Source organism: Corapipo altera, unplaced genomic scaffold (genome assembly GCF_003945725.1).
Source record: "Corapipo altera isolate COAL_440 unplaced genomic scaffold, ASM394572v1 112, whole genome shotgun sequence".
Classification (NCBI taxonomy): Eukaryota; Metazoa; Chordata; class Aves; order Passeriformes; family Pipridae; genus Corapipo; species Corapipo altera.
Genome location: NW_020884899.1, coordinates 9,474,145 through 9,492,573, shown reverse-complemented (window position 1 = coordinate 9,492,573; position 18,429 = coordinate 9,474,145). Strand labels below are relative to the sequence as shown.

The 18,429-nt window shown below is 49.7% G+C and overlaps 2 protein-coding genes across 3 annotated transcripts; both read left to right on the top strand.

Annotated features, from left to right (window-relative positions):
* The first annotated feature begins 6,020 nt into the window (after positions 1 to 6,020).
* Positions 6,021 to 8,196, top strand: PARS2 (prolyl-tRNA synthetase 2, mitochondrial). Its single transcript, XM_027649114.1, has 2 exons — positions 6,021 to 6,083; positions 6,761 to 8,196. The coding sequence occupies exon 2, from the start codon at positions 6,786 to 6,788 to the stop codon at positions 8,193 to 8,195; it is 1,410 nt and encodes a 469-aa protein (XP_027504915.1). The 5' UTR covers positions 6,021 to 6,083; positions 6,761 to 6,785; the 3' UTR covers position 8,196.
* A 1,419-nt stretch (positions 8,197 to 9,615) lies between these two features.
* On the top strand, positions 9,616 to 18,132 carry TTC4 (tetratricopeptide repeat domain 4). Of its 2 annotated transcripts, XM_027649171.1 has the most exons (10): positions 9,616 to 9,710; positions 9,826 to 9,943; positions 10,021 to 10,182; positions 11,646 to 11,723; positions 12,499 to 12,623; positions 12,917 to 13,003; positions 13,878 to 14,092; positions 15,259 to 15,340; positions 16,434 to 16,516; positions 17,442 to 18,132. In XM_027649171.1, exons 1-10 carry the CDS (start codon positions 9,624 to 9,626, stop codon positions 17,539 to 17,541), a joined length of 1,137 nt encoding a protein of 378 aa, XP_027504972.1. In that variant the 5' UTR covers positions 9,616 to 9,623; the 3' UTR covers positions 17,542 to 18,132. The 2 variants fall into 2 exon arrangements, with proteins under 2 accessions (XP_027504972.1, XP_027504973.1); XM_027649172.1 differs by lacking the exon at positions 15,259 to 15,340 and having other exon boundaries at positions 17,442 to 17,554.
* The last annotated feature ends 297 nt before the right edge of the window (positions 18,133 to 18,429 follow it).

Here is an 18,429-nt window from a genome sequence, read left to right as displayed (position 1 = left end):
CTTCCTCCTTTGCTTGCCTCTGGAACAATAGTCAGGATTTCCTTAAATCACTGCAATTTTACCTGTGTTCCATTATCTCGCCCCACCGAATGATAATTGCAGATTAATTAGCATACTTAATCAGCCACAACTAACACGTAATTACACCTAAATTTAATTATTTCAGTCTGGTCTAAACACTTGTACAAGACTTGATAAAGCTTAACTCTGAGAGAACCAGCATACTCCTAGTACATTTTTATGGCCTGCCTTTGTTACTACTGACAGCTCTGCTCATGTCGTTTTCTCCATTGCCTCCAGGTTTTAATTCCCTGCTCTGCTTTGCTGTAGTTGCACTTTTGCAGATCCAGTTCTCCATGGAGTTGCATTGGTGGACCTGGGGCTACTCAGGTGTGGTAACACCACAAACAACAGGTATGTGCAACTCCTTTAAGTAATAGTAGTGTTTGAGAGGACACGTTTAACCCTGATTGAGCTGTTGTGTGTCAGCAGACGTTCCATGGGAGGATGTGCACCATCTGGCATCATCATCTCAAGTATGTCACTGCTATAAAGTCCAAGGTGTAAATAACTACTTGACATAAAAGTTAGACTGCTGATTGCCTAAAGAAAAATTTCATTACCACAGAACAAGACATGAGTTGTTTCCCATCTCTCAACTTGCATGCCAGCATGCTGTAAGTATTTTCATCTACCCCACCTCATCTGCTGGCATCTCTGCCATTTATTCACTGATTGGGGTTTTCCAGCACCATCTTCTGTTTGGAAAACAGTGGTTTCTTCAGAGGTATCTGAACAACATGGAGCAGAAATCAAATCACTCCAGCTGTTCTTAGCAACAGGCTTGAGCCACTCACTGTGGAAAGAGGATGTGATTCAGTGGGCTGAAATTATGGGCTGGATTAATCTCATTAGTTGTAAAAAGCATGGAGGTGAACAGAGCTCTTAAAAGCCTGGGTATTCCCTTAAAAAGCACAGCTGTAATGTGAAAAGCGATTTGGGAGCTGGTGCTATTTGATCAGGGAGATGTGTTTGAATTGCAGATGCCACTTACTGTTCAGATTGGGTTTTTATTCCTATGGGAATTTGCAGATTAACAAAGCTGGGCAGTACTGAAAGCTGATTTCATCATGCCCTTTCCATCATGGGACAGGTAACTTCTGGCTGCCCCACTCAAAGCTGCCAAGGTATATTTTGCCAAGACCGATTTCTGCCTACCTGCTGGAGATGCAGAAGCCCTTGCAGAGCTGTCGGCTCATCCTGCCACCACAGCAGTTCACTAATCCTGCCCACAAGCAAAGGTGAGGGCGCAGGGCTGTCCTGAGGTTTCTCATTAGCCTAATTCCCAGCTGCTGCACAGGATTTTCATGCTGGTGGTTTCAAACCCTCTGCAGTCAGAGAGCCTTGTTACCTTCCTTCCTCAGACAGGGAAACCAAGGCACAGCTTGAGAAGGTGATTTTTGTTCAGGGCCATTGAGCACTCCAGTACTGGCACTGGGAATGAGTCCAGACAGCCTGATTATCCATCCACCTTCCAGTTCCTTCCCAAGGTACCTCCTCTAACTCAGTGGAAACTACCTGCCTACACCTCCACTGCAGGAAAATTGCATTTCACAAGGTACAGCCACCACCTCAGCATCTGTGAAGTGCCTTGAGAGCTGGTTGTTCTTTAACTCTCCCACTACCCCTGCGGGGTGGGGAAGCACCAAGGTCTGCTCACTTTCCTGGGAGGGGAGAGGTGTGGCAATGCCAACCTCCCTGTCCACAGAGGGAACCTGCAGTGGGGGCGCTGAGTCTTTCTCAGTCCTCATCCTGTGCTTCAATTACACAGTTGTCCCATCTGGCAATGAGTTGCAGTGTCATTGCCCCCTGTTCTTTAAGTCACTGTGTTCAGAGGACAGGGAATTCTCTGTGTCATGCATCCTGTCTGCCTGTCAGCCCTACCCCAGGGAAGGTGTGGTGCAATCCCAGCAGTCTCTCTCTCTTGCCCTTGCTCCTGGCCCTGCCCAGGTCCTCTTAGCCACTGTCTTGTGAGCTGGGGTCTCCTGCCAGCTCTCAGTTCCCACTGAGGTTCCCCCAGGTTGGGAAATCCCCCATGCACCACCCCAAAGTGTTCTCCTGACAATTGTGCCAGCACCAGAGCCACTCACCTTGGCGACTGATACAACAACATGTGCCACATCTTGACCAAACCAAGCCTGTACTGTTGGGGAGGGAGGAGAGGACACAGAAATCAGTCATAGCCCAGCCAGTCCCCTCCACCAGCAGTTCTGGCCACAGTGGGCCATAAAGAGTCGATTATCTCTGTGGGCTTGAGCACGTTCACCAGTCACCTACTCCCAGCTGCAGTGAAGGGCGGCCATGTCACAACCTCCCCACTCAAATGTGATCCCCACCAATTATGAAGGTGTTTTCATCCTTGACCTCTTTCAAGTTGCCTGTTCCTCACTCCTCTGGATAAAGGAGAAAATCCATGTGGCTTCCTGCTGCTCCTCCCTAGCCAAGGTGGACTATTTCAGGCTAAAGCTTTCCCTGTCAGCTTTGAGCCCTTTAGGCTTTGTTCTGGTTCTCCATGGGGAAGCTGCCAAGATGAATACAGCTCCAGGAATGGGTACTAAGGCAAGGGCTCCTACCTGAACAGGCTCTGCAATGTGCTGCTGATGCTGCTAGAGGAAAAACTGGCTTTCAAGCAGCAGAATGTGACTTTTGAGGATACAAGGAGATCCTGGCACCTAAAAGGACTCAAACTCAGCTGCTCTCATCCATGAAGTGCATCTGCTTGCTTGCAGCTGAAGCAGAACAAAACTAATGGGAAGGGCTGTCCAAGCATCCCTTGAAAAGGGCAAAGGCCTGAGGATGCAGGCAGAGGTAACGTGGTCATTGCTGAGTTCCTGCCAAGCTTCCCTGCCTAAGGGCAGCCTGTGCTCTGCCATGGGTGCTCAGCACTGGGTGCTCAGTGTGAGCAGCCCACCTTCCAGGCTTCCACCCCAGGGTACTCCCAGCTTGAGCTGGGTGTCCCAGACCATCATGTGCAAAAGGTCCCTGTGCAAGAAGCTACTTCCCAGCAGGCACAGACAGTCTGGGAGATGAGGGGAGCTACATCGCTAAGTCCAGCTCTCCCCACACGTGCAGCCCATGTCCCTGACTGCCCATGTCCCCAGGACTGCCTGCAGCCACGTCCTGGCAGCTCTAATCCCCAAGGACTGCAGGAATGGTGGCAGCCCTTGCCATGGCAACCATCACTGTGGCACCCAGCACCGTGGTTCCCCAGGAAATGTCCCTTCCTATGTGGAGACAGGGCTGGAAAACAGCAGGGTCAAGGCAGGGATCCTGGTTGTAATGGAAACTGTTGTCTGCTCAGGGGGAGGTGTCTGAAAACACCCAAAGGTTACCTTGAATAGCTGCCAGGATGCAGAGGTTGTGCAGTAATTTTGTATCCCCCAGTAACTTCACCAGGGGCAAATAAAAGACAGGACCTGTAACCACCACTCCAGTGGGCATAAAAACGTTGTCCTGCAGTTGTGCAATTGCAGTAACACCACTGGAGGGAGTGATATTAGTAAGCCAGGTGTGTGAGCCAGCGCAGGGCTCACAGACCCTACAAGTTGTGTAAGAGCACATCCAGGGCCGGATGGGATGTGCCACCTCCCTGTGCCAACCCAAAGCCCAGACTGCAAATTCTCTGCAGGATGCAGAGAGGTTCAACCACTGAATGACTTGGCCTCTTGCCTTCCCTGACTTCTCCTCCCTAGACCTGGCCTGGTGCTCCCTGGGGATGCTACTGGAAAGGGAAGGGGTTTTTCCACCACTCAGTGGGGTTCTAGGACTGTGGCTTCTCTCACACAGACCCCCCGATCGCTTTGGCGAGGAACTGTGCCAGGGACTGATCTCAGGCAGCTTCCATTGCCTGCTCAGTCTTTCCTTCATCTTCCCCCCATCCTCAGCAATTTTCCTCCCGGAAATCCCCCAGGGCAAAGAGGGCAGGCCCCAGACAGACATGTGCACGGCACACCCCCCTTAGGCCACTGTTGTTTGGCCCCAATGGCATAAATCAGCCCTGGCAGAGCAGCGGGTGAGCAGTTTGGTGAAAGGCTGCAGGGGCAGCAGTACGTTTATTAGGTTCCCCCAGCACAGCTGGAAAAAATAAGGATCACAGAGAGGCTTTCAGGCACATAACCCCCAAGCTGAGCCCCGCATTCAGTCCTGTCTGCTGATTTAATAAGAGATCAGCTTTCCCCACAGACCATGTCTCCTGAATAGCCTTAAACCCTCCTGGTTAAAATGCTGCCCCAGCGAATCAATCCAAGATGGTTTTGTCCCTTTGATCAGCACAGCAGGCAATAAGTCACTGATGAAAATGCGTTTCACCTCTCTGGCTCCATCAGGCAATAGAAGTGGAGACAACCCTCCCATCCTGAACTGCCTAGCGAAAATCTTCCAATTCCTGGGCAAGCAGGAGGTGGCCAAAGGGATATGCAATGTAGCACTGGAGGTCCTGTGGGACACACAGCTCAGCTGGCAGGTGCAGGTAAGTCCTGCTTGGGGCCAGCACAGTGTGCTGGGTGTCCAGAGGTGTGAGCAGTTCTGCAGGGATCCATCCTGTTCCTCCAGCCTCCCAGGCAGCCACAGCGCTTCTCCCAGACAGCATTTGCATTGCCTGTGTAATTGTGGTGGGAAACACGTAGGGAGAAGTAATTGCCTGACAAAACCAGTGAAGGCTGTTCTGGGAGGGAAGTTGCTACCTGGCAGCCAGGAAATCTGGGCCAGATCCTAGCTCTGGCACTGAGCTGCTGAGGGACTTCCACAGGTCCCTCCAGGCACACAAGATGCTGAGTCACCTCACAGAACTGGCTCAACTCTTTAATGACTTTAATGCTCCTAAATCATGCAAGAGCATCAAAAATGTGCTCTTTAACCCCTTGGTTTTGCCCACTTCCAGCCCCCTGTAAACAGGAGTGCACATGAGGATTTCCCACCATAGAAGAATCATGAAGATTTCTTCAAATCACATCTTTAAATAAAATAAGGATTCATTCTTATTCTTCTATACTTAAACAGGATTATTTAACTCCTGTGAAATCTCCTCCTGTAGTGGAGTACTTTATTATGTGCTTAGAGCTGCTCTCAGAGGTGTTTAACTCCCCCTGAGCTGAGGGAGGAGGCTGAAAAGTGCAGTGTGGAGGTCACTGGGTGCCAGGCAATGTCTGTCTGCCAGACTGGACAGCAGAAAGCTGAAATGAGATAAGACAAAGGCTTTTGATTCTCAGCCCTCCTTCAGGCACACTCCAAGTGGTTGGGACACACTGGGACATGCTGCCCCGAAGACTGAGCCTGGAAGGGGGAGCAGATGGGCTTGTTGCTTTCAAGGATCCATTTTGTCCTGCCCTGCCTCTATTTATTATTTTTCACTATTACATGAGAGTGGTTGCTGTGTAACAGCTCTTCCCAGTGGATGGAACTCCTGGACCAAGCCATGGAGTTTGACATGGGTGATGCCATTCTCGAACTGCAGCTCTTCAGGGACAAAGGGCTCACAACCCAGAAAACACTCGCCATTGAGTGCTGCAGGTGGGCCATCCAAGTGGGCAATGTGGCTCTGTGAGTTAGGAAAGATGAGAAATTCCCAGCCAGCAGCTGCAGCTGGAGCTGAGGTCAGTCTTCCACAACCACACTCTGGAGGTGACCAAGCCCTCCAGAACCTTCACCTCCGGGAGAGGACAGAGCTGGTGAAGATGCTGTTGGAGATGATGGAGGTCGACTCTCTCGAGGGCAGGATGGACGAGCGGCCCCTATCCCTCTCAGCCAGCAGTGGCTGTCTCTCCCATGAGCCGTCAGGATCTTCTCAGTTTCCCAAGCCCTTGTTAATTAAGACGGGTTTAATTAGGAATTCCGGCGGTGCCCGCCCCACCGCCTGCCGCTGCAGCCGCGCCGCCCGGCCGACAGGGGGCGCCCGCGCCCCGCTGGCGGAACCATAGAGTGCAGGGCGCCCCGCCCACGTCCGGGGGCGCGTGAGTGTCCCCCACATGAGAGGGAGGGGCTCCCATTGGCTGCGCCGGCGGGGCCGGGCGCGCGCGCCCGCGGGTGTAAGTGTGCGCGCGTGCACGTGCGAGTGTGTGAGAACACGTGTGTGTGAGAGAACACGTGTGTGTGAGAACACGGGTGTGTGTGAGAACACACGGGTGTGTGAGAGCACGGGTGTGTGTGAGAACACGGGTCGGTGTCCCCGTGCAGCACTCACGCATGCCTGTGTAGGGGTACCTGCACATCCCGGAAGGAGTGCAAGAGTGTGCACACGGATGTGTGTGGAGGGGTGTGGGTGTGCACGCACATGTGTGTAGGTGTGCCCTTGCAGCATTCCCACATATTCATGTAGGAGTATCTGCATATCCCAGAAGGTGTGCGGGGGGGTGGTGTGAATGCATGTAGGTGTGCATGTACAGCACTCATATCCGTGAGGGGGTACCTGTACGCCTGGAAGCCGTGCACATGTGTACACCTGGGTGCATGTGTATGTAGGTGTGCAAGTGTGCCCATGATGCATTCACGTGTCCTTGTAAGGGTACCTGTATATCCCGGAAGGTGTGTGGGTGTGTGCACCTGGATGTGTGTGCAGCTGTGTGTTGTTACCTCTGCGCTCGGGTGCATGTGGGTGTCAGGGTGGCTGCAGACAGCAGCACGTCCTGCAGTGTGTCCCAGCAGTGCTGCCCGTGGGTGGGCACGGTCAGTGCTGACCCTGCTCTGTCCCACTCTCTGTCTGCAGGCTCCAGGCCCTCCTGGGCACCGCCATGGAGGCCTTGGTCAGAAGATGCCGTCTCCCGGTGCTGGGCACCCACCAACCCATCAGGCCCCGGCACAGCAGTGCCCTGGGCAGGCCCAGGTGGCTGCTGCTCTCGCAGCTCTTCCAGCCCCTGTCACTGCCGGTGGGCAGCGAGGGGGTGTGGGAGGGACGGCCCGGGGAGCCCACCTGCCGCAGCCAGCGCCTGATGCTGCAAGGGGGGCTCATCCACCCCGCCAGCCCTGGCTGCTACTGCTACCTGCCGCCCACCGTGCGCGCCATGGAGAAGCTTGTCAGGGTGATAGACGAGGAGATGCAGGCCCTGGGCGGGCAGAAGCTGAACCTGCCCAGCCTGAGCTCGGCAGAGCCGTGGCGCGCCAGCGGCCGCTGGGACCAGATGGGGCCGGAGCTGTTCCGGCTCTTGGACCGGCACAACCACAGCTACTGCCTGGGCCCCACGCACGAGGAGGCGGTGACGGAGCTGGTGGCCTCTCAGAGCAACCTGTCCTACAAGCAGCTCCCGCTGCGCCTCTACCAGGTCACCAGGAAGTTCCGGGACGAGCCCAAGCCCCGCTTCGGGTTGCTGCGCAGCCGGGAGTTCTACATGAAGGACATGTACACCTTCGACGCCTCCGAGGAGGCAGCTCGGCACACCTATGACCAGGTGTGTGATGCCTACTGCCGCCTCCTCAGCCGCCTGGGCCTGCCCTTCGTCAAGGTGCGGGCAGCCACGGGCAGCATCGGCGGCACCACGTCCCACGAGTTCCAGCTCCCAGCAGACATCGGCGAGGACAGGCTGGTGCTGTGCCCGGAGGGACATTTTGCGGCCAACGTGGAGACGTTAAACGGGGAGCAAACCTCTTGCCCCACATGCAGGGAGAGGCTCACTGAGACCAAAGGGATTGAAGTGGGGCACACATTTTTTCTGGGCACCAAGTACTCCTCAGTCTCCAACGCTGTCTTCTCCTCCCCCGAGAACAAACCCCAGCTGGCACAGATGGGGTGCTACGGCCTGGGTGTCACACGTATCCTGGCGGCCTCCATTGAGGTGCTCTCCACGGAGGACAGCATCCGCTGGCCAAGCCTCATCGCGCCCTACCAGCTCTGCTTCATCCCCCCCAAGAGGGGCAGCAAGGAGGAGGAGGAGGGAGCGGCACAGCTGGAGCAGGTGTATGACCACCTGGCCAATGCGCTGCCTCACCTTGCTGGTGACTCAGTGCTGGATGACAGGACACAGCTGACCATTGGCAAAAGGCTGAAGGATGCCAACAAGCTGGGCTATCCCTACGTGGTCATAGCTGGGAAGAGAGCTTGCGAGGACCCTCCGATCTTTGAGGTTTGGAATCAGAATGCTGGCGAGGTTTTGTTCCTCACCAAGGAGGGTGTCACTGAGTTGCTGAGTAAAGTTCAAGTCCTTTAAATTCCTTGTCTCTGAATCTCTCATCTTTGCTGCACTAGGTTTATCTGAACAGCCCTGGTTCCTTTTCAAGGATGTGCAGGATGTTGGCACTGGCTCTGGGTGAGCAGAGACAAATCCAGCTCATGTTAGAGCCAGCCGTGGTGTCTTGCAACTGTGCTGGGTGCTGAGATTGAGCAGCAGTCAGCCCCCATTCCCCCCACAGGGCTGGGGATGTTCCTCCCTCTGGGTACAGGTCCCTGCAAGCTGCTTTTACCAGCACATGTAGCCTTGCGTGGCTGTGGGAGCATTGGCAGGGTCATCCCCTTGCTGCCCAGCTGGGGCTGACAGGCTGCCCAGGCCTCTTTTCAGCACACACAAGGCTGGGGCTGCAGAGGGGGATGGGAGAGCTCCCTTCACCCTTTTTGTGTGCCAAGTTCTCAGCACAAGGGATTTTAAGAGGGAGAGAAAGGAAACCCTTTCTTCTGCATATTTTCATTGCAGATACACAGGATCCATGAGGGTGGAGGCTGCACATGCCAGGCCCAGGGGCTCCCATGAGGAACAGCATGCTACCATCCCAGGGCTCTGACTGGTGCCATCACCCTATGAGCCTCTCCTGCACTGGGAGTTCCTTGGAGGGAATCACTTTGCCCTGTCCTGCAGCTCCAAGGTCATGAGAGATCACGAGCAACAGCAATGCCCCTGTCATAGAATCATGGAATTAGTTAGGTTGGAATAGACCTTTAAGATCATCGAGTTCAACCATTAACCCAGCATTGCCAAGCCCACCACTAACCCATGTCCCCAAGTACCACATCCACATGTCCATTAAGTCCCTTCAGGGATGGTGATTCCACCACTGCCCTGAGCAGCCTGTTCCAATGCCTGACAACCCTTTCAGTGAAGAAAATTTCCGATATCCAATCTAGACCTCCTCTGGTGCAGCTTCAGGCCATTTCCTCTTCTCCTGTCACTTGTTATGAGGGAGAAGAGACCAACTCCCACTTAGCTACAACCTCCTTTCAGGGAGTTGTAGAGAGCAAGAAGTTCCCCCCTGAGCCTCCTTTTCTCCAGGCTGAGCCCCCCAGCTCCCTCAGCCACTCCTGGTGCTCCAGACACTTCTCCAGCTCTCCACGTGCTTCCGGCCGGGACGATCACCTCGGCCTCCTCCTAGTTGTTCCAGGCGGGATCAGCTCCTCCTGCCATCCATCCCCAAGGCAGGTGCCACCTAAAGGTGCAGGGGAGAGCGGGGCTAAAGTGAGGGGCGATCGGATGGACACGGGACGGTCGGCTGGAGCAGGGGCCGGTCGGCTGGAGCAGGAGGCGGTCGGATGGAGCAGGGGACGGTCGGAAGGAGCAGGGGCCGGTCGGATGCCGGGGCGGTCGGAAGCGGCGGGGCCGGGCCTGATGCGTCGGGGGCGGTCGCAGGCGGGGCCAGGCGGCAGCACGATGGCGGAGGACGGGCAGGGCGATGGGTCCGGCGTGCCGGGGCCGCCGCGGTACCGGGGCGCGCTGCACCCCGACACGTGGGAGCAGGTGAGGCGGCGGGGCCGGGGGGGCCGAGCCGAGCCGAGCCGAGCCGAGCTGAGCTGAGCTGAGCTAAGCTAAGAGCGGCGTGTGTGTGTGTGTGTCCGTGCCGATCCATCCGCAGGAGCTGGAGGCCATCCCCATGTTCATGAAGCGCTGCCCGGCAGACATCGACGCGTTGCGGCAGCCCGAGCTCGCCTGCCTGCAGTCGCTGCTCTTCGACGAGGAGCAGAGCCCCGCAGGTGAACACCGCGCGGGGGTGCTGGACGTGTTCGGGGGCTGCCCCCGCTCAGACCCTGACACCCCTCCATCCCCGCAGAGCTGGCCAGGATGTACAAGAACGAAGGGAACGAGTACTTCAAGGAGAAGGACTACGGGAGAGCGGTCGCCGCCTACTCCGAGGGGCTGCAGAAGAAGTGCGAGGACCCCGAGCTGAACGCGGTGCTGCTCACGAACCGGGGGGCCGCACACTTCCACCTGGGTGAGGGACCTGTGCCAGCTCCGACTGGGATGGGAATGGGGCTCTGCGCTCCAGAGCTGCTTTTCCTCTCCATTTTCCTTCTTTCTTTTTTTTTTTGTGATGCAACAGACTAAGTAGCTTGTTCATGAGAAAAAGGCACCTGAAGACCAGGCTCGCTTCAGAGCATGGCTGCGTGTAGGGTTTGTGCTCTGTTCATTGCAACTATAACCTGCTGCTTGAGCCTTGGCTCCAGGAGAGGGTAAAGCCAGTGGTTTTTAGAATCATAGAATGGTTTGAGTTGGAAGAGACCTTTTAAGGGCATTTAGTCCAATCCCTCTGCAATGAGCAGCAACATCTTCAGCTACATCAGGTTGCTCAGAGCCCCATCCAACCTGGCCTTGAATGTTTCCAGGGATGTGGTTTCTACCACGTCTCTGGGCAACCTGTACCAGTGCCTGACCACCCTCATTGTAAAAAATGTCTTTCTTCCTTATATCTAGTCTAAGTCTACCCTCATTTAGTTTAAAACCATTACTCTTTTTCCTACACAACAGGCTATGCTAAAAAGTTTGTCCTCATCTGTCTTGTAGGCCTCCTTTAAGTACTGAAAGGGTGCACTAAGGTCTACCCAGAGCCTTCTCTTCTCCAGGCTGAACAACCCCAACTTTCTCAGCCTGGTTTTATAGGAGAGGTGCTCTACCCCTCATTTTTGTGGCCTACTCTGGACCCAACATGTCCATGTCTTTCCTGTGCTGAGAACCCCAGAGCTGGATGCAGCACTCCAGGTGGAATCTCATGAGAGCAGAGTAGAGGGGCAGAATCCCCTCCCTTCACTTGCTGCCAATGCTGCTTTTGATGGAGCCCAAGACATGGTTGGCTTTCTGGTCTCCATGTGCCTTAGCACAACTTCTAGGAGGATCTGTTCCATGATCTTCCTGGGCACAGAGGTGAGGCTAAGAGGTTGGTAGTTCCCAGGGTCCTCCTTTCTGTCCCTTTTAAAAATTGGTGCAAAGTTTCCCTTTTTCCGGTCACCTGGGACTTTACCTGACTGCCATGACTTTTCAAATATCATGGAGAGTGACTTACTTGGCAACTACATCAGCCAATTCCCTCAGGACCTTGAGATGCATCTCGTCAGGTCCCATGGACTTACATATGTCCAGGTTCCTCAGGTGGTCACAAAGCTGATGTCTTACAGCTACCACCCATTCTACCAAAAGCATCTGCACAACAGGGAAGGTGTTCTTGGCTTTTTAATGCTGTTGTGTGTTGCAGTAGGGCAATGTTACTTATCCCTCACCTGTGTTTGATCCCTGTCCTTTCACTTCTTGCCCTCAGGTTACTCCTTTTTATCCTCCTCTCACCTCACAGTGATTGTAGAAACAGTGAATTATAGGGTCTGCATAAACTGTTTTGTCACCCTGGTGTCTGGTTGGATTTTAAATATAAATGCAAGGTTCTGAGCAGTTTTACTTGCTTTGTAGGTAACTACCGTTCTGCTCTCAATGACGCCACACAAGCCAAAAAGCTAAAGCCCACCCATCTCAAAGCAATCATAAGAGGTAAGAGTTAAAGGTCATGTTGCTTCATGGAGTGTAAGAAACATGGTTCCAAAACACTTGGCACATGTTAGCTTTACTTATTGTACTGTTGATGTTACAAGCCCTGAAACAGACTGTTGTTAGATGTTGCTTTGTTTCCTTGCAAGTTTCTTCCTGTTTAATAATTGTGTTTATAAACCTTAAATTACTGTGAGTGGGGATCATGCTTTGTTTCTGGACAGAATTCATTTCAGAAAGGTAAAGTCTTACATTTACTGTAAGAGATCTCTTTGCTTGTTTTGTTATTGGTGTTTCTCCATGAAAGAGAGCTCTGGGTTTTGCTTTGGATTTATAGTCAAAATAGTATCCTTTGCTCTTCAGTTTCTCTATCTGTCAAAGAGGTACTGAATCTGTTTCTGTAGAGCAGACATAATACTAGGTTTTGGGGTTTGGTTGTGCTTTTTCCCCAGCATTTCTCACTCTATGGAAATCCCCCTTTTAATTTTTCCTTACAAGACAAGTACTGAAATGCTAATTATGATAGCATTTTGCTTGTAACAGACACGTCTAGAATAATTCTTATAATTTCTGTGACCAGATGAGCAAATAATACAAGAACTGATGAAATATTTTAGATTTTCTTCTCAGCTGACCTGCTGGAAATCTGTGATTGAATATGACCATGCAAGACAAAAAAGACTAGTGCAAAAGCACCAGGCCTAATGCTGTCTTTATAACCATCACTTTGTGTAGTAGTTTTACACTGACTCCAGACTCAAAATCTTAATCCTTCCAGGAGCTCTCTGTCACATGGAGCTGAAGAATTTCTCTGAAGCAATAGCATGGTGTGAGGAGGGCTTGCAAATAGATCCAACGGAGAAAAAGCTTCTGGAAACCAGAGTTAAAGCTGACAAGTTAAAGGTAAATATGAAGGCAGTCTGGCATCTGCAGTGCTTGTCTTCTGCTTTGTGTCAGGAATCACTTTGGGGTCCTTAGTTGAAGAGTGCTGTGTTGAAGGTTTCTGTGTAGTGTAATATCCACACAGAGAATTGAGTGGTGGTTCTGTGTGGTGTGTGTTGAGCTGTGTAGGAGAAGGAGCTGGAGAGGACCCTTCTGGAGACCCAAACTGATTTCTCCACCCCTTGACAGGGTAGAGCAGTGATGAGCATTGTCTTGCTGTGTGTGACCATGGTGCAACCTTTTCTTACATGTAGCGAGCTGAGGAGCGGGATGCAAGGAAAGCAAAGGCAATGGAGAAGAAAGAGAAGTGTCAAAGGGAAATCTTGCTTGCAGCAATAAAGGTGGGTCAGTGAGAGGGGCTGGCTTTGTGTGCTTTGGGATTTTTTTTTAAGAGCTCTCTTGTTTGTCTCTAAAAGTTTGTTCTTTTGCTTTTGAGGGGCTTTTGAGGGCTAGAGCCAAAAAAGATGAGTTAAAACCATAATTCTCCTTAACCTCTGTGACTGCAGCTTCCAGGTTTCCATATTTCAGGTAACAGCTAATGCAAAATGCAAACCCAGTGTTAAGAGATGGACTGAGCTTTGTGAGTGCTCTGGCTGCTGGGCTGTAGCATCACACTAGCCCAAGGAATCTTGCTTTCTTTGCTGCCCATTGGCATTACTTCAGTGGAGATAGAAAATAACCATTCAATAGGGTGGAGGAGGGAATCAATCCAGGATCCTCTCCTACCTCATCGAATGTTTGGGCTACATTAAAATATTTTGGGCTATTATATAAAGTCAGATTTCCAAGGAAGAGGCTGAGCTTTTTTTCAGTTTTCTGAAACAGTGGATGCTCTCAGGAGCTGGTGTGTGTAGTTGCACCCTGAAGTGATGCCTGCAAGGTCCCAAAGAAAAAGATTTTTGATGCATCCCTTTCCACACATTTTCTCAGGCTCTTCTCTCAGTGTGTGGGCTCCTCTTGATTGCCACCTCTCCTCATCCATTCCATGAGGTGTCTGGATACCTGGCTGAGGTTCTGGATTCTATTGGGAAGACCAATTCCCTGAGTCTGATACTACAGGAAAGCTTTTGATGGCATGTTTAAAAGCTGACTCATTAATAAGAACAATACAGTTTGACCTTTTACTGACTGCTAATTTTTTTTGCTCTTATTCTCCCTGCCATATCTGTTTGGCTTTTGGTTGTTTTTTTAGTTTTTTCCCTCCCTTCCTTCCAGGAAAGAAATATCAAGCTTGTTCTTGAGCCTTCAAATGAAGAAGAGGAAATATCAGATGGCCTGGCTGAGATGTCCCTAGATGGGTTCCACTCTGACAATGCCACAGGGGCAAAGGTGCACTTAGATGCTGATGGCAACCTGCACTGGCCTGTCCTCTTTCTGTACCCTGAGCACGAGCAGACAGATTTCACTGTGGCTTTTCATGAGAACTCCAGGTAAATGCACTGTCAGCAGAACTCTTGTATAAGGGAGGTGTTTGAGCAGATAAGAACAGGCAGCAAGTGAAACACTGCCATGCTGATGAAGTTGTTCTGGATTTCTAATTGCAGAGCTGACCCTTCTTTTCAGCAGGAGGTTGCCCTAAATGACCTTCTGAGGTCCTCTCCAACCTGAACTATTCTGTGATTTATATAAATTTATAGCCCAGATAAACACATTTTGCCAGGGTGATTAAAGGGGCTTGCAGTGCAAGCTTAGACCTGTAATTAATTAGTGGCCAGTAATATCTGTGACCCATCTGCACATGTGGATTCTAGAGGTTCATTAAGGTGCTGTTTCAAAGCCCATCAAATATGGGGTCTCAGAACAACAAATTAAAAATTATTAAAATCATTAAAAGCTCAAAAATCATTAAAAGCTTCCTAAAGGGACCTCTCATAACCACCAGTGACCCCACAGTTCTCTTTAGGGCTTTCAGCAGGCTGGTCTGAACTGCTGCAGACCTTTCAGACTATAAGCAAGTGACTGGCAAGGTGGGAATTCTACTTTTCTTGATATTAATTTCTATTTCTGACCTTACAATGTTAAACAAACTTGGAATTTGTAACTTCTTTTTTTTTCTGGAATACATATTCCTCAGATCTCTTACTAAGTTTGGAACTTAAAATACAGTGCAAACAGATTAGTAAAGTTATAGTACTTACATGACAGTGTTCACTATGCCTTTTCATGACCAAAGGAAGTGGAAATGGATTTTTAGAACAAATTGGCCTCCAACACTCCTCAAGTACCAAAATAAACAAGCCTCTGACACACAAACAGATTCTCATCACTCTGATGGAACCAAGTAGAAGGAAAATCCATTTTAGACAAAATGCAAGGTGTTTATTTTGACGTCTTTTTCGGTGTGGAAATGTAAAGTTAAAAATAATTTGTTGTTGCACTGCTCAAATTTGAAACCAATAGCCTGAGTCACAGTATGGCCTTGGATTCATTGGGAAAGTGGTGAGTTTGAAGTGAAGAAACTATTAGTGATCTAAACTTACTTTCAGGTCTGTTGTCTAATTTGCTAATGTATTTTTACCATCATTCAAATGCAAGTGCACAAATGATTGAAGCTGAACAGTCTGTCTAAGCTCACCAAGTGTATTTTGGCTTTTAGGTTTATTGATCATTTAATGGTGATGTTTGCTGAGTTACCTCCTTGGGATTTAGAAAGAAAATACCTTCCCAGCAACCTTGAGGTGAAAAGTTTCATTTTCCTTCAATTTCAGGGTTGTTGTGTTGTGGGTTTGTTTGGGTTTTTTTTCTGGAGTGAGAAAATACACAGCTTTGAGGGTATGATTTGTTTACTTGTTTACCATTCACAGATGTGAAACAAAGATCTGGAGAGCTACATTCACTTACAAATACAAATATTTACCAGGTGTGCTGACAGAATTCACTAATGCAAATTGAAGTTCTTTTGTCTTCCACTTACATTGTATTTGATAGAAGGTGTTTAGAGATGTTGCTAGATTCCATCTCTGTAATGATAATTAAGATTTAGACCATCAAGCTGATAGGCTGCCTGGTTTTTTGCCTGCATTGTGGAGCTACTGAATACAAATGAGAAAATATTATTTAAAAATAGTTTATTTTCAGAACTAACTTGAGGTACCTAAGCACATAATCGCATCAAGGTAATATATCTCTATTAACATTTTAGCAAAGGTAGGTTGTGAATTGGTTGTGGCTGCAGTAGGTTTTGAGAATTTTTCTGAAATGGTTCATAGAAGGATACAGATGTTTATTAGTCATTTTTCACTTCACTGTCATCTGTGCCAGGCAGCAGCACAACCTGTACAGTTGTGCTGTACAGTTGTACAGTGAGCAGACAGGTCCAAAAGGACAGTGATTGTGTACTTTTCCAGATTAAAATCCATGTGTATTTACTGTCTAAGACACCGTTGCTGGATTTGAATCTCTTAAATCAACTCTGTTTTGTTCAAATACCTTTAAAACTATACAATTTATTTCATAACATTGCTGCATTTCACCTGTTAAAAAGCAGCCCTTAGGTTTAGATTGCTTCTCTGTAAAGCACAGGAACAGCCAGTGTATTTTGCCTTCCTGCTGCTACTGCCAGAAGCTAAGCTGGTTTATACAGGAAAGACTTGGAATTTGCACGTATCAGTTTCTTCATCCCTGAATTTAGCACCTGAGACAGTGGGCTCAAGCTACAGAGGTTTGATAAACCTCTGGTTGATAATGGTGTGCTGTTACTAAACTGTTGAAAGCCCAGTACTTTTCCTCATGTACCTTAGGCATTTAATTATCCTCCAAATCCTTTTTCAGCTCTATTTTGAAGATGAAGGAAGAAATGAAATGTATGAGGTGAACCCAGAACACACATTACTACAAGTGCTGCAGCACGAAAGGTGAGGCTGTACCAGTCCATGTCCAAAGAAAAAAAGGCAAAAAGTATGAGCTTTGGGTTTTAAGTCCAGTTTGTTCTTTATTAGTTCTAAATCTTCTCTGATTTGATAGTTCTTGGTCTTAAAGGTATAAAGCAGTAAGGCTGCATGGATTCTGTGCCTGGCTTTAGTGACTTAACATATGTTTTCGCCCCCAAAAAAATGAACAACTCTTTCCAGGTCTGGATGGAGATGGGAAGGGGAGCTGGGCACAGCTGAGTGGCACAAAAGGGCTGTTCCAGATCCCATCTACGCAGTACTACTTTAAAGAAAAAAAAAAAAAGGCAGCAGCCTATAAAGAGCATGTTGAAGGTTAACAATGCTCTCACTGTTCATAATGCTGTGTGAGCAGCCCCTGACACAGCGTGCAGCACTGTTCCCCAGTGAAACTGGCTTTAAAGTGTTGTGCAGTTACTGAGAGAGAAGAATTTGTTGTTTGTAAAGCCAAAAAGTTATTGTGGAGCCTGTGCTGTTGAGTTGCACCATGTTGTAGCTGGAGGAAGCTGCCCCACAGTGCGGGCTGTTGCCGTGGGAGCGGGATCTCGGTCACTGCCACAGGCTCTGGCCGAGCTGTCACTCCATAAAACTCAGCAGCGTGCACAAGCCCTCAGATTTCAGGCTATAAGGGCAGTTGCAAGAGAAACCTCCTTCCAGAGGGAGAATAACAGCTGCTCTAATTAAAAGTAGCTGTTGGAAGAGGAGTTGACTGATAAAACACTCCTCCTCAGATGTGCTTAGCCCCAACTCCGAGAGGCTCTGCTAATCAGCACAAAAGCTCATCATTGGCCTTTGGGAGGGTCAGTCTTTATGGAGCAGGGTGAAAGTCACTCACTTTGCAGGACACTTGGTCAGCTACAAGGAAGCAAAGGACTCCTTTTAATCTTTGCAGGTATTTTGTAAAGGCCGGGACTCCAACAGTTTTGGTATTTGTGAAACGTTCTCCTTTCGCTAAGAAATACTTCTCTGGTAAGAAGGTGCATCGACTGTAATGAGCAAGAGTGAAACAAGGGATCCTGTGCAAGAGGTTGCTGTTCATTAGCCCAGCTACAGGCTGCAAACTTCTGCTTGAACAAAAATACCTTGCACACTTCAGGGAAGAGAAATAATCTTGGCACACGGGGAAACTTCCAGGAAAGCAGCATAGGAGAATGAAGGGCTTACATGAGGGGATTATTTGTTTAAAAAGAAACCCAGCTGGCTTGCAGAAGGTCTCCTCTATGATAGGCTGCATGTGGTTTTGAAATAAACCTGATGCAGTGCCAAACACTGGCTGTGGTTTCAGCAACAGCAGCTGGGAATGTAGTTCCTTACCTGTGAAGAATCACAGATCTCCTCAGAGGTGGGCTGTAGTTGCTGGGGTTTAACAGCAGTGGGCTGGGGCAATACCTGCCTGTTGCAGCGGGGTGGATGCAATCAAGTCCCTGCCTGGGATCCAGCAGCTGCTGTTTTATCACTGCTTGGCTCTGCTGCTGGCCAAGGTACAGCAGAGTTCCTGATTTGGAGCGGTGTTTTACTGACCCTTTTGCTACTGTACTGATTGTCCTACAGAACCTGGAATAAACATGGCTATTTTAACTAGATTGACTTTTGCCTAATGAATGAGACAATATTTTTTCTCACCTCATGAAATACTGGAAGAGAATGGCAAACAGTAATTGTAAACACCAACGTAACAGCCTTATCCATTACACTAACTGATACAGCCAACATACAGGGCTTGTGTATTAGCTTTCAGCTTTTAATTAAAAGTAATTCTAAATCTCTCCTTTCTCTTCTGCAGTCTCTCTCTGACTGCAGAAATACACTGCAGCTTTAGATACAGCTAATGCAGAGGGCATTAGAAAGCTGTTCAGCCATAAACACTCCTGCTTAGATCA